General features: G+C 47.1%; 1 protein-coding gene across 2 annotated transcripts in view; it reads right to left on the reverse strand.

The window, feature by feature from the left end:
* SLC2A4 (solute carrier family 2 (facilitated glucose transporter), member 4) overlaps positions 1 to 2,499 on the reverse strand; it is a 6,103-nt gene extending 3,604 nt beyond the window's left edge. Inside the window, exons 1-5 of one of the 2 annotated variants that reach the window (XM_010847339.1) lie at positions 2,213 to 2,499; positions 822 to 938; positions 540 to 712; positions 327 to 451; positions 80 to 203 (exon numbers count right to left, since the gene is read on the reverse strand). In XM_010847339.1, coding sequence (XP_010845641.1) covers positions 80 to 203; positions 327 to 451; positions 540 to 712; positions 822 to 938; positions 2,213 to 2,245 — 572 coding nt within the window. In that variant the 5' untranslated portion in view covers positions 2,246 to 2,499. Of the gene's footprint in view, positions 1 to 50; positions 204 to 326; positions 452 to 539; positions 713 to 821; positions 939 to 2,212 lie in introns of both variants that reach the window. The other variant, XM_010847340.1, reaches the window with a different exon arrangement.
* Positions 2,500 to 13,400: the final 10,901 nt, after the last annotated feature.

Consider the following 13,400-nt stretch of genomic DNA (forward strand, 5'->3'; position numbering starts at 1 on the left):
GAAGGCAGGGAAGGAGGGCAGGATGTTCAGCCTGTACCCAGAGCCCCAACCCCCTGCCCAACCTCCCAGGAGGCCAGGCCCAGTCACCTGGGCGATTAGGATGCCAGTGACGATGGCTAGTTGATTGAGTGTCCCCAGGGCGCCCCGCAGGTGAGTAGGGGCAATCTCCCCCACGTACATGGGTACCAGCCCCGACGTCAGCCCTGAGCAGAGGGAAGAAGAGAGCTTCTCAGGGCAGCTGCCCACCGCCCCCCGCCCCCATCCCCAAGGCCAGGGTTAGTGAAGGACAGCAAGGCCCTGCACAGGGCCACAGTGCCCGTGGGTACCTGAGTAGGCGCCAATGAAGAACCGTCCAAGAATGAGCATCTCATAGGAGGCAGCTGCCTTGGCCAGGCCCATGAGGGTGCCCCCCAGCACTGCCAGGGCGTTGTTGAACAGCATGGCCCTCTTCCTGGCAGACAGAGTGGGGCTGTGAGAGTCCAGGAACCCATGCTCTGGCTCCCTTCCTGTCCCTCCACCCTCACCCTCCAGCCCCATACCTTCCCAGCCACTGAGAGATGATGCCAATCAGGAAGGATGAGATCATGCCACCCACAGAGAAGATGGCCACGGAGAGAGCCCAGAGGGTGGTGAGTGTGCCTGGTGGGATGGAGCCGGGTCCCTCAGGCCCCTGTCTCCCCAGCCAGGTCTCATTGTAGCTCTGTTCAATCACCTAGGGGCACAGCAAAGGAGTGATTAGCTGCTAGACTCTTCCCTCTCTGCTCACTACCCACCCCCCCACCTTGTCTGGGCACCCCACTCTGCCAACTGTAGCCCCTCACCTTCTGGGGGGCATTGATGACCCCAATGTTGTAGCCAAACTGCAGGGAGCCAAGAACAGCGGAGAATACGGCAAGGACCAAGGTCCCAGTGACTCGCTGCCGAGGGGGCTCCCCATCCTGGGCAGGCAGAAGCAGAGAGGAGACATGTCACATGGAACTGTGCCATCTTTCCTTCCTCCAGGGGCCCAGGCCCAGTAGGAGTCTAAAGATGCTGGGTTTCATCCAACGTGTGGGATGAGGGAAAGTGGACCCATATTAGGAATCAATCGAAGATCTCAGTGTAAACAAGAGCAGGAAGAACCCAAGAGTACCAGGGCATGAAGGAGAAACTGATGTTTGAGTCGAGCAAGCAGAGAAACATTTGAGAACCTGGGTCTCACAATTCCTCTCTAACCTTGGGACAGGCTTGGCATTAAGAGACCCCCATTCAGATTTGTGCAACCTTAGGTAAGTCACTTCCTCACTTTGAACTGAAGAGATAGAGTGATGTTCCTTGTCAAGTTAAAGTGTGAAAATCAAAACTGAATGTTGAGTGGCCCCAACAGTGCTGCTTTTATAAAGTAACAAGTGTGCTAGCATCATCAGTCTCTGTCCTCTTCTCTTCCATCTGCGGGTTCTCTCCGCGGGCTCCTGGAAGCCTCCAATAGGCTCAAGAAGGACAATTCCAAAAAGGACATCGCGGTCATTCCTCCTGGCTTATGGCCTTCTCTGTCTCCGCCCCGGCCTCCTCCCTTCCCCCTCCAAGCTGCGACAAAGGGCAGGGGGCCATGCTGGCTTTTGCCTGAGCGAGCCTCGCGCAGGGGATGGGGGCGGGAAGGTGGTGTGAGGGGCGGTAGCCTTGGTGGCTGACCGCTGGCGGCACAGACTGTCTCCAAAAGGAAACCTGAGCTGGGGGAGGGAGGGCTGACACTCCCCTCTACCCCTCCACCAACTGTAGGGCCGAGGGAAAGTTCAGCGTCCTGGAGGACTGCCAAGAGTGGGGGTTGGGGTGGACCTACGGAGCATCTCCGGTCTTCGAAAAACTGCGGGCGGGAGAGCCGGGACAGACGGACAGCTCCTGGAGGGCAAGACTAGCCCGAATCTGCTTTCTTGAGGGCAGGAAGTCCTCGATCCCGGCGCAAAGCGCCGCGAACTATAGAAAAGGGCGAACCCAGGACGCGCAGAATCCAGCTGTGGTTCTTGCCCACAATGATCCCCCAGACTCATTCTTCCTCTTGGAGTGACTGGAATCTGACAGTCACGGGTTGTCCCGCTCGGGTATAAATAGCCAGTCCCCCACCCCACCCCCTGCGCCTGCGCAAGGACCGCCCCCTAGCTGACCCCAATCGCGACCCCAGCCCGAGAAAAGCGAGACCCTTGTCCCCGTCCCGCCCCCTCATGCTAAACCCTACTTCAGAGCCGATCTGTTGGAAGCCCGACGGCATCTTGTCTTAGGAACTGGAGACGCAGGAGCTGCAGTAGACGAGGGGGAGGCGACTGGGCGGTCTGCGACCCCAGCCTGGTGGGCGGAGGACGCGGGGGTGATGGGGGTCCCGGAGCTTCGTGAGGAGTGCGAGTCTGGCGAGATCCGCAGCCACAAGCCCAGGAGCCAGACAGCAGCTCCCGGGAATCTGGCGAAGCTTGGCTGGGGGGAAAAGACCCGAATAGCAGCCCCCGCAGCCCCTAGGGCCACGCCTTTCACGGCACCCATTGGCCAGGAGCCCGCACACCCCAGCAGGCCACGCCCCTCCCTGAGCCTGGGGCTGAGAGTTTGGCACCGGCTGTGGGGTAGGCCAGCGAGGCCACGCCCCTCAGCGTGCCCGGTGAGACACGCCCCTCGGGTTTCCGCCAGCCTGCTGCCGCGAAGTTTTGAGAACAGGGTCCTGGGAAACCTGGAGGCCCTGTTCCCCTTCATGTGAAGTCTCCGCCCACCAGCCGAGGTTCGGGGCTAAAGAAGCGACTTCCACAGGATGGGAGGGGACGGGCCAGGTACACTTGCCCGGGAGAGAACTCGGGCGGCCCGCGACCGAGCGCTAGCCGGCGCGCGGGGTGGGTGCAGAGCAATGGCCTGGAGTAACCCACAGTGGTTATTTTTAGCTCCCACGTTGGGAGACGCCAAATGTCAGGTCCCGGGTGTCCCAGCCTGTCCTGGGCGGGGGAGGACAGGGAGATGGAGCCTTAAAGGATCCGCGACAGGCTTCCCACGCGGAGATGACCCGGGGCACAGGAAATTCCGTTCCTAGCGGCTCAGGTGTCTGGCCTCGGGGGTCGTCTTTCTATGCATCCGTGCTCGGAGCACTGCCTCTCTGGCCCTTCCCCTACACTCATTCCCCACTTTGGTTCCTGGAGGTGGCCGGAGGGACAGGTGGTCACACGAACCACGTCACCAGCCCTGAGGTGCCTGAGCCGCCAAGAATGTGCTGGCCGCGTGGACGAGTTGGACACGCTCTCTGGAGGTCGCTCCAGGTTTGAATGCCCAGCGAGGAGGGCGTGACCTAGAGTTGGCAAGTCCCCGGAGCAGCCTCGGAACGCTCTGAGCACCGACAGCGCGCGCTGTGAAGAACCGGACTCAGAAGCACGGGGCTCTAGTGCCACCTGGAGGGAGAGCGCGGATCCGCAGCGGATCTGGCCGGGGTGGTCTGCGGCCCACTGTCCCCTCCCCGCTCGTTCCACATCTTTAAGGCTTTCATTGCTTCCAGCCCGGGCCTCTCTCTGGAGCTTCAGATCCGAGTGTTCAGCTGCCGCCTGGGTGGGCAGTTCACATAATCAGCATGTTCAAACCTGCTTCTGCTAACTTCCTCATCCCAGTGAACGGTCCTGTTAGCCAGCCTGTCACTCCTATCAGAAAGAGGAAGTCATGCTTGATTCCTCCTCTCCTGCACCCCCCACTTTTATCCAGTTTCCAGCATTGGTGTTTTAACTCCTAAATCCTCATATTCATCTGATTTTTTCCACCTGTACTGTGGCCAGTTTGGTTCAGACAGCCATCACCCTGCCTGGTCTTCCTGCTCCTCTTCCTAAAGGAGGGGCTGAGTACAATTCAAAAAGAGTTCAACCTCCTCACTCTCCCCTCAGAAGTCTCTGTTGCCAATTGTCAAGTTCTAACCCCCTTTCAGAGTGAACAAAACCTTTTGCCTTTCCTCCTATCTCTGCCTCACATTCTATCCCCTCCCCTCAAGTTTTAGTCAATTCCTAACTATTTCTTGTATCCAGAACACACTGCGCTGTTTCACTCCTTGGTGGCTACTAATAATCCCTTAGTCTGGAATACCAGAGGACTCCCATTCATCCTCTGAAAAACTACCCCCGCCCCTGTCCCTGTGATACCTTCCTTGGCTTTGCTCCAGAAAACCATGTGTCCCCATGTAGTACATTGTCATAATTTCTTCTCTGCACATTAACCCCGAGGACAGATAATCATCTTGTTTACCTCTGTATCCTCAATACCCAGCTCACCCAGGATGAGCACTCAATATTTATTTGTTGAATGAATGAAATGAGGGTCTGCTCCTGATGGTCAGGAATATGGACTGGGGAACGGTCATGAATGGGGGAACGCTTTGGTAAATGGTTCCACATACCTGACCAAGGGGAACTAAAGTAGAAGAACTAAAGTCTGTTAGTTGAGGGGAACAAATTGTTTATGAATAAAAAGGAGCAGAAGTGATTGTTGGAAGCAGAGAAGGAAGGTAATTGGGAAGGTAGAAGGAAAACCAGGGATGCTGGAATGCCATGAAAGGAAGAGGGCAGGGAGAGAGGGAAAGCTGAGAAAGGTGCCAAGAGGTAAAAAGGGAGCTGGAGGGAGGCACAGGTTGGAGGCAGATGATAAGTCAGGGTAGCAGAGTGCAGGCCTTGGAGTGTCTCCTGGCACTCGGGTCAAGGAACTTTCCCAGTCTCATTCAGATGCTTTGTTCAGATGCTTCTAGGAGTTTAAGCCCCAGGGAAAGTAGAATCAAGGAAAGCAAGTCAGATCTAGATAAAGAAGATAAAAAGAAAGGAGAAGGTGGTGGGGAGTAGAAGAGACAATGGGAATAAGGAGAGTCAGGAGGGAGGGAGAAAAATGTCTGGGAAGGTGGGAGAAAGAGACTAATTGCGAGAGGATGGGAAGGGAAGAAATGAGACACAGGACACAGTGGGCATTTAGCATTGGAGCGTGTGTGTGTTCATCTTGCTTAGAAATTAATCCTTGGCTCATTTGATCTCAGAACCAGTTGTAGCCCTTTCTAAGCTCTGCCCTAGGACATGGGGAGCTGATCCTTCCAGGCTTTTGTTTTCAAAGTCCCATATTCACTGTCTTCTGACTGGATATAGCCCATAGGAGGTGAGAGATTGGAGGGCAGGAGAAAGCCAGGATGTTTCTTCACTCTCTCTGCCTCCAGCTCCTACTCTTTAGGCCCACTTCACTTTCAGCTTCTAGAGGGAAACACTGGACCCCTGAGCTCCAGCAATGCCATCTCCTCCCTTTGTCCCATCATTGTTTTTGTCAATATATGAGGATCTCAGGTACAGAGGATTGAATTAATGGCACAGTTCTTGGTACATGATACTCACTGATCAATGTCTTATATTTATTTAAAAAATTATCCTTTATTTCCATATCCATTTCTCATTTGTCTTCTCTCAAAAACCCACCATCCCAATGCATTTAAGGCTCCCTTTCGTTGTACTCTTGCAAAACATGAATTGTTTTATGTGCAGGTGGCTCAGTGGTAAAGAATCTGCCTACCAGTATAGGAGATGCAAGAGATGCGAGTTGGATCCCAGGGTCGGGAAGATCCCCTGGAGAAGGCAATGGCAACCCACTCCAGTATTCTTGCCTGGGAAATCCCAGGGACAGAAGAGCCTGGAGGGCTACAGTCCATGGGGTTATAAAGAGTTGGACACAACTGAGCACAACCCAGTACACAGCATCTGTTTATATCTTTCAATCTAATCTTACTTATTTTCAGTGAGCACTATGTTTTGAGAACCCATTCATGTTCTGTGATTATCCAAGTGATGGTTTCATAATTATTTCATTGCATAATTTATTGATTCATTGCATAATGTACCATTGCCTAATGCTCCACAATGTCAGTCATCCCACTGATAGGCACCCATATCACCTCCACTTCCCAACCACAACAAATAATGTGGCAGTGAACATGGAGCTATGTCTCTGCCTCTGCCTATGTCTTTGTCTTTATTTATATCTATCTCCATGAGCAGAATTGCTGAGTCATAGGGTATACTTCTACCTAATTTGACTAAAAACTACCGGCTTGCTTTTGAGAATGACTATCACAGTCTCCACTTCTATCAGGAGTTCCGGAGAGTTCTGCTACTACCGCACCACCCTCTCAGGCAGCATCCACCCAGAAGCAGCCGAGTGAAGAGTATGGACTCTGGGCCTGAATTGCCCGAGTTTGAGTCCCAGCTCTGATACTTAATAACTTTGCGCCCTTGGGAAAGTTACCTAAGCTCTTTGTGCCTTATTTACCTCATCTGTAAAATGAGAAGGGAGATAATAATAGTATCCACATCTTAGGGTTTTAATGAAGGTGAATACTGTAATACTCATATAGTGCTTAGAAAAGACAGAAATAGATACAGTTTATTGTTTTTGTTTGGTTTTTGAAAAGCTCTATTGAGACAGAATCGACAAACAATAAACTGTACATACTTAAAATGTACAGTTTGATAAAGCAAAAGATTTTTTCTTGGGACTCCCTTGGTGGTCCAGTGGCTAAGACTCCCTGCTCCCAATGCAGGGGGCCCAGGTTCCATCCCTGGTTGGGGAACTAGATCCCACATGCTGCAACTGAGACCTGATGCAGCCAAATAAATAAATGAAGATTTTATCTTGAGGTGTTATTGACATGTAACTTTAATTTCAGGTGTACAACACAGTGATATATGTATATATTACAAAATGATTACCACAATACATCTAGTTAACAGCTAATTTGATGTTTTGACATATGTATACACCTCTGAAACTGTCCCCAGAATCAAGATAATGAACACACCCATCACCCTCTGTGTTTCCTTGTACCTCTTTGTAATTCCTCCTGTCAGCCCCTAGGCAACCACTGATCTGATTTCAGTCACGAGGGACTAGTTTGCATTTTTTAGAATTTTATGCAAATAGAATCACACAGATTCTACTCCTTTTGTTTGGACTTCTTTACTTCCCATAACTATTTTGAGATTCATGTATGTTGTTGTGCGTATTGTGAGTTTATTTTTTTATTGTGAAATATTATTGATTTGATTAGCAATAGTAATCAGTTAGACTGTCCATCACCTGTTGATGGATATTTGCATTATTTCCAGTTTGTGGCTGTTACAAATAAAGCTGCCATGAACATTTAAGTACAGGTCTTCATATGGGCATGTACTTTCATTTCTCTTGGAAAATACCTAAGAGTAGGATGAGTGGATTATATGATAGGTATGTGTGCGCAACTTCTTTTTTTTTTTTTTTTTTCCAATAAATCAGATTTTACTGCTCACAGGGTCATTTCTGAGTTGCAAACAGTCTGTCCCTGTATTCCCCTATTGAATCTGGGCTGCCACCATCAGACAGACAAAATGTGCCAGGACACTGTTTTTCTTGCATCTTTGGGAAACTTTAGCAACAGACAGTAGTGTGTGACTTTTTATGAATTGGCTAAATTGTTTTCTAAAGTGGTTGTCCCACTTTACTTGCCCACCCACAATATCTAAAAGTTCCAGTTCCTCCACACACCAGCACTTCAGATGATCAGTCTTTTAAAATCCAGAATTGGACTATGAAGTGAGTGAAAGTTGCTCAGTCGTGTCCAACTCTTTGCGACCCCATGGACTATACAGTCCATGGAATTCTCCAGGCAAGAATACTGGAGTGGGTAGCCATTCCCTTCTCCAGGGGATCCATCAGAATGGACTATATGAGATTTTAAATAAATGAGAATTTGTCAATTTTTGTCAGTTCAGTAGGTGAAAGGTGATATTGTATTTAAGTTTTCTCTGATTACTTATGGCTTGGAGCATCCCTTTAAACTCTTGTTAGCATTTTGGCTTTCTATTTTTTTGGCAAATCCCTTCCACGTATTCTTCGCCCATTTTTCTCTTGGAATATTTTTACTGTTGATTGGCAAGAGACTTAAACAAATAATGTTAGTTTGTTATCATATTTAGATATTGTACATATTTTCTCTTCTTCTATCGTCTGCCTGTTAATTTTTCTTTGGTGAACTTCATTTAGCAGAAATTTTAAATTTAGTATCATCAAAATGACCAATTTTCCCCTTAGGATTTGTGATTTTGAAATTTTGCATGTATTCTTTTCCATTTTTGCATCAAAATTTACCTTTTCTTCTAAGAACTATAGTTTTTAGATTTACATTTTTGTTTGTTTGGTTGTACCATGGCAGCTGGGATCTTAGCTACTTGACCAGGGATCAAACCTGCCCCTCCTGCACTGGGATCACAGAGTCTTAACCAGTGGACCACCAGGGAAGTCCCCACATTTAGGTCTTTTTTTTTTTTCTTTAGTTCTACCAGTTTATTGCTACCAATCCATCTCCTTCTACCCTCCTCACACATGTGTGCTCAGTCATGTAACCCAGTGGACTGCAGCCTGCCAGGCTCCTCTGTCCATGGACTTTTCCAGGCAAGAATATTGGAGTGGGTTGGCGTTTTCTTCTCCATGTTTAGGTCTTTTTAATCCATCTAGAGTTCATCCACTTCTGATATGGGCTTCCCAGGTGGCATTAATGGTAAAGAACCCATCTGCCAATGCAGGAGACATAAGAGATGCGGGTTCGATCCCTGGGTTGGGAAGATCCCCTGGAGAAGGAAATGGCAGAGAGAATTGCCTGGACAATTCCCTGCAATTCTTGCCTGGAGAATTCCATGGACAGAGGAGCCTGGTAGGCTGAAGTCCACAGGGTCAAAATGAGTCAGACACCACTTAAGTGACTCACCATACAGCACGCGCTTTTGATACATATGTAAGTACCTATGGATGTGAGAGTTGGACTGTGAAGAAGGCTGAGCGCCAAAGAATTGATGCTTTTAAACTGTGGTGTTGAAGAAGACTCTTGAAAGTCCTTTGGACTGCAAGGAGATCCAACCAGTCCATTCTGAAGGAGATCAGCCCTGGGATTTCTTTGGAAGGAATGATGCTAAAGCTGAAACTCCAGTACTTTGGCCACCTCATGCAAAGAGTTGACTCATTGGAAAAGACTCTGATGCTGGGAGGGATTGGGGGCAGGAGGAGAAGGGACAACAGAGGATGAGATGGCTGGATGGCATCACTGACCCGATGGACGTGAGTCTGAGTGAACTCTGGGAGTTGGTGATGGACAGGGAAGCCTGGCGTGCTGCGATTCATGGGGTCGCAAAGAGTCGACACGACTGAGCGACTGAACTGAACTGAACTGACCTCTGTCTCTAGTATTCTGTTCCATTGGTGTATCTCTCTGTTCTTGCACTAATACTATATGGTTACTGTTGCTGAATGCTTCGTAGCAAATTTAAATTTCTGGAAGAGCAAGACCCCTCTTGTTACTCTTCTCAGTGAAGACCTAACTATTTGTGTGTGTGTGTTTTAATTACTTCAAAAAATCTGAAGGTAAACATTAATATCTTTAAAAAAAAGCACCAATTGAATTTTTTTTTGGTAATATATCAAATTGTATGTTATTCTGGGGACAACTGATATCTTTATAATGTTAAGTCATCCCATTTAAGAGCATGGACTATTTTTGTATTCATTCATCTTCTATATTCTTTCAGTTCAATGCAGTCGTTTAGTCATGTCCAACTCTTTGTGACCTTATGGACTGCAGCACATCAGGCTTCCTCGTCCATCACCAACTCCTGGAGCTTACTCAAACTCATGTCCATCGTGTTGGTGACACCATCCAACCATCTCATCCTCTGTCTTCCCCTTATCCTGCCTTCAATCTTTCCCATCATCAGAGTCTTTTCCAATGAGTCAGTTCTTCACATCAGGTGGCCAAAGTATTGGAGTTTCAGCTTCAGCATCAGTCCTTCCAATGAATATTTAGGACTGATTTCCTTTAGAATGGACTGGTTTTATCTCCTTGCAGCCCAAGGGACTCTCAAGAGTCTTCTCCAACACCACAGTTCAAAAGCATCAGCTCTTTGGCGCTCAGCTTTCTTTATAGTCCAACTGTCACATCCGTACATGACTACTGGAAAAACCATAACTTTGACTAGACAGATCTAGTAGAATTAAAATTTTTCTTCCATTGAGGTCTTATGAATACTTGGTTAGTTCCAAGATGCTCTATAATTTTTGCCGTGATGCAAATTGAGTGTTATTTTTAAAATTATATTTTCTAATTAGTTTTTGCTGGTGTAGTAAAATACTAGTGACTCTCTTTGTGGGTGGATCTCGTGTACAGCAAACTTGCTGAACAACATGGATAGTTCTGACAGATTCTCTGTTGCTTTTATCTGATTTTCTAGTAGGTGATTATATCGTTTGCAAATCAATTTTATTTTGACCCTTTCAATCTTTGCACAATCTATTTATTTCTCTTCCTTGTGGTATTGATCAAGCTCATTGTCGTCTTCTTTATACCTATGTTCTCATCATCATTGTTGTTGACTTCAGAACCCACCAGGACACTCCATTTACTCATGGCCTCTCAGCCCTCAGTCTCATCTCCAACCATGTTTTCAATCCATCTTCAGGCCCCTACCCAAGGCTTTATCTCTAAAAACACCCTTCTCCAGTTTAGTGAATTCAAGCCTGCCACCTCTGATGATCACCTCCTAGGCTTCTAGATCATCCATTCATGTATCCCCAGTTCTCTCACTTTACAGAGACTTCAAAACCATTAACTGGATGAGTTTTTCACTATCCACTGACTCCTTTTTATGTTTGCTCTCCTTAATACCCAATTTATAGCAACAATCTAGCACATAATCACTGTCTTGCAAATTAGAATTCCTTCTCTATTCTCTGTCTCTTTCTTTCTTTCTTTTGGCAACACTGCTTGGCTTTTAGGATTTTCAGTTCCTTGACCAGGGGTTGCACCCAGGCCACAGTAGTGAAAGCCTGGAGTCCAAATCACTAGGCTACCAGGGAACTCCCCCTTTTCTCTCTTTTTAGCAAAATCCCAACCCTTGCTAATTCCAACCATCCATCTACTTTCTCCTCACACCCAGCTCTTTACTTAAAGGTTTCTAGAGCAAGAAATTCACAGTGATGCTGACTGGTGATACTTTAAATCAGTGGTTCTAGGCTGGGACCAGTTATGCTCATCTCATCACTGGGACATCTGGCAATCTCTGGAGACAATGATTTTTTTAAAATTTATTTTATTGAAGCATAGTTGATTTACAATGTTGTGTTAATTTCTGCTGTACAGCAGTGACTATATATATATATATATATATATTCTTTTCCATTATGGTTTATGACAGGATATTGAATATGGTTTCCTGTGCTATACAATAGGACCTTGTTTATTCTGGAGACATTTTTGATTGTCACACTAGGGTGTGGGAGAGGATACTGGCATCAAATCAGTGGGGAAGTTCAGGGTGCTTTTAAATATCCTATAATGCACAGAACCATCCCATAACAAAGACTTATCTGGCCCCAAACACAATAGTGCTGAGGTGGAGCAATTCTACTTTAAGTTAATACAAATCTCAAAGGGACAATAGAAACAGGGTCATAGCACTTTTTGTTCCCTATGCCTATAATATGCCTTTCTGGGTGGCTCATTATTTAAGTCCCTTCCTAGGTAGGTCTCCCTGACCTTACTCTGGAATGGACCCAATCTCATCACATTACCCTATTTTATTGCCTTGAAAACATGGTCCATTTTATGTCTTTATTGCCTGCTTCCTCCCTCTAGAATCTAAGTTACCTGAATGAAGCGTCCTCTTTTTCTTTTTCGACAGCACAGAATGCCATGCAGAACTTCCTCAACCAGGGATTGAACCTGTGCCCCCTGCATTGGAAGCACTGAATCTTAACCACTGGCCCACCAGAAATTCTGCAGTGTCCTCTAGTTTACAGCTGTAGCCCCAGTGTCAAGCATGGTGCTTGGTACATTGTACAGGGTCTCAGAAAATATTTGTCAAATCAGTAGATGAAAATCATGTTAATTTGCAATTTAGTCATTTATTCATCAACTATTTATTAGGGATAAAATCCAGACACATCTCTTGGAACTTATAGTATAGTGGGGAGACTGACGTTGACTAAATAATCACACAAAGTGAATAGCTTTCAGTCATGATAAGAACCTTGAAAGTACAGTACAGGTAGCAGTGAGAATATTCAGCAAGGTGCTCTGACTCAGTCCGGGGTGGGGTGCTCAGGCCAGGCCTCCCAGAAGTCATATTTGAGCTGATAGTTAAGGATGAGTCGGTTAGCTGGGTAGAAGGAAGGTTGAGTGGGGGTAGATGAGAAGAGCACCCAGGCATAGAGAACAGAGAGCAGAGGCACTTTGGTGGGAAGGAACACAGTATAGTTCAGGAAGTGTGGCTGAAGTATGGAGTCTCATAAACCATAGTGTAACATTTATTTGCAAATCCACTGGAGCAATAGGAGCCAAAGAATGCCATTGGAAGTTTTAAGGATTTTAAACAGGAAGCGATAAGATAAAAGTTTATTAATGAAACAAATTTGTTTCTAGAAAATAGATTTTAGAAGGACAAGCAAGGAAGCAAAGAGATTGGTTTGGAGGAGGTTGCAGTGTCCAGGCAAGAGGTGATGGTGGCTTGGCCTGAGATGGTCTCACTGAGCTTGGAGAGGAGCTGGATATATTTAACTAACAAGAAATGTGGATTATTAGAGCTGGAAATCACCTTAACAAAATACAAAACTCATCATTAATCAAAGGTAGAAAAATAAAATGCATAATAAAGACTTCCTTAAAGTCTGCATTTTACAGAAAATGCAGAAAAACAGGTTAATTAGGACTATGAAGGGCCCATTAATATTTTTATTGAATAAAAGAAAGACCAAGAAATATTTGAGAAGGAGGAGCAAAGATGGGAAATATGAGAGACATGAGGTTAAAAAATTAAATGAAAGAGACAGAGTAAGAAAGGTGTGTGAGCCTGAGAGTTGTCAGGTTGGAGAGGGAAAGATTGGAAGGAAACCGGACCATGAGGGAGCAGGGATGTGCTCTCGGGTAGATGCAAAGAAAGGCTACTGGGTGATGCTGGGCTCCAAGGGGGCTGGAGATGGGGTACAAAGGTAGACTAAAAGGTGAGGAGTAAAATAGGAAGCGGAAAGGACAGGAAAGGGAGATGATAACAGAGGAGGGAGGGAGGAATGGGTAAGTGGGGGATGCTTGGTGGGATGGGGCAGAACTCAGGGAGAGTGACAGAAGAAACCTGAGGGTGAGGTGGAGGTCTGAGGACTGAATCAAAGGCCACATTAGAGCCAGATGTTCCGGAGGACTGCACGGTGAGAAGGCGGGAGAGGGCACACAGACAGGCAGGTCCAGGCTCCGGATGAGGGTGAGAAACTAGTGCAGGGCTGGGGGAGGAGGAAGAGGGAAAGGTGGAGGGCCGGCTGGAAAAACTCCAAGGGAAGAGAATGGTGGGTGTGGCCAAGACTCTGACCCAGGCCTTACC

The sequence above is a fragment of the Bison bison genome, unplaced genomic scaffold (genome assembly GCF_000754665.1).
Source record: "Bison bison bison isolate TAMUID 2011002044 unplaced genomic scaffold, Bison_UMD1.0 scf7180017864249, whole genome shotgun sequence".
Classification (NCBI taxonomy): Eukaryota; Metazoa; Chordata; class Mammalia; order Artiodactyla; family Bovidae; genus Bison; species Bison bison.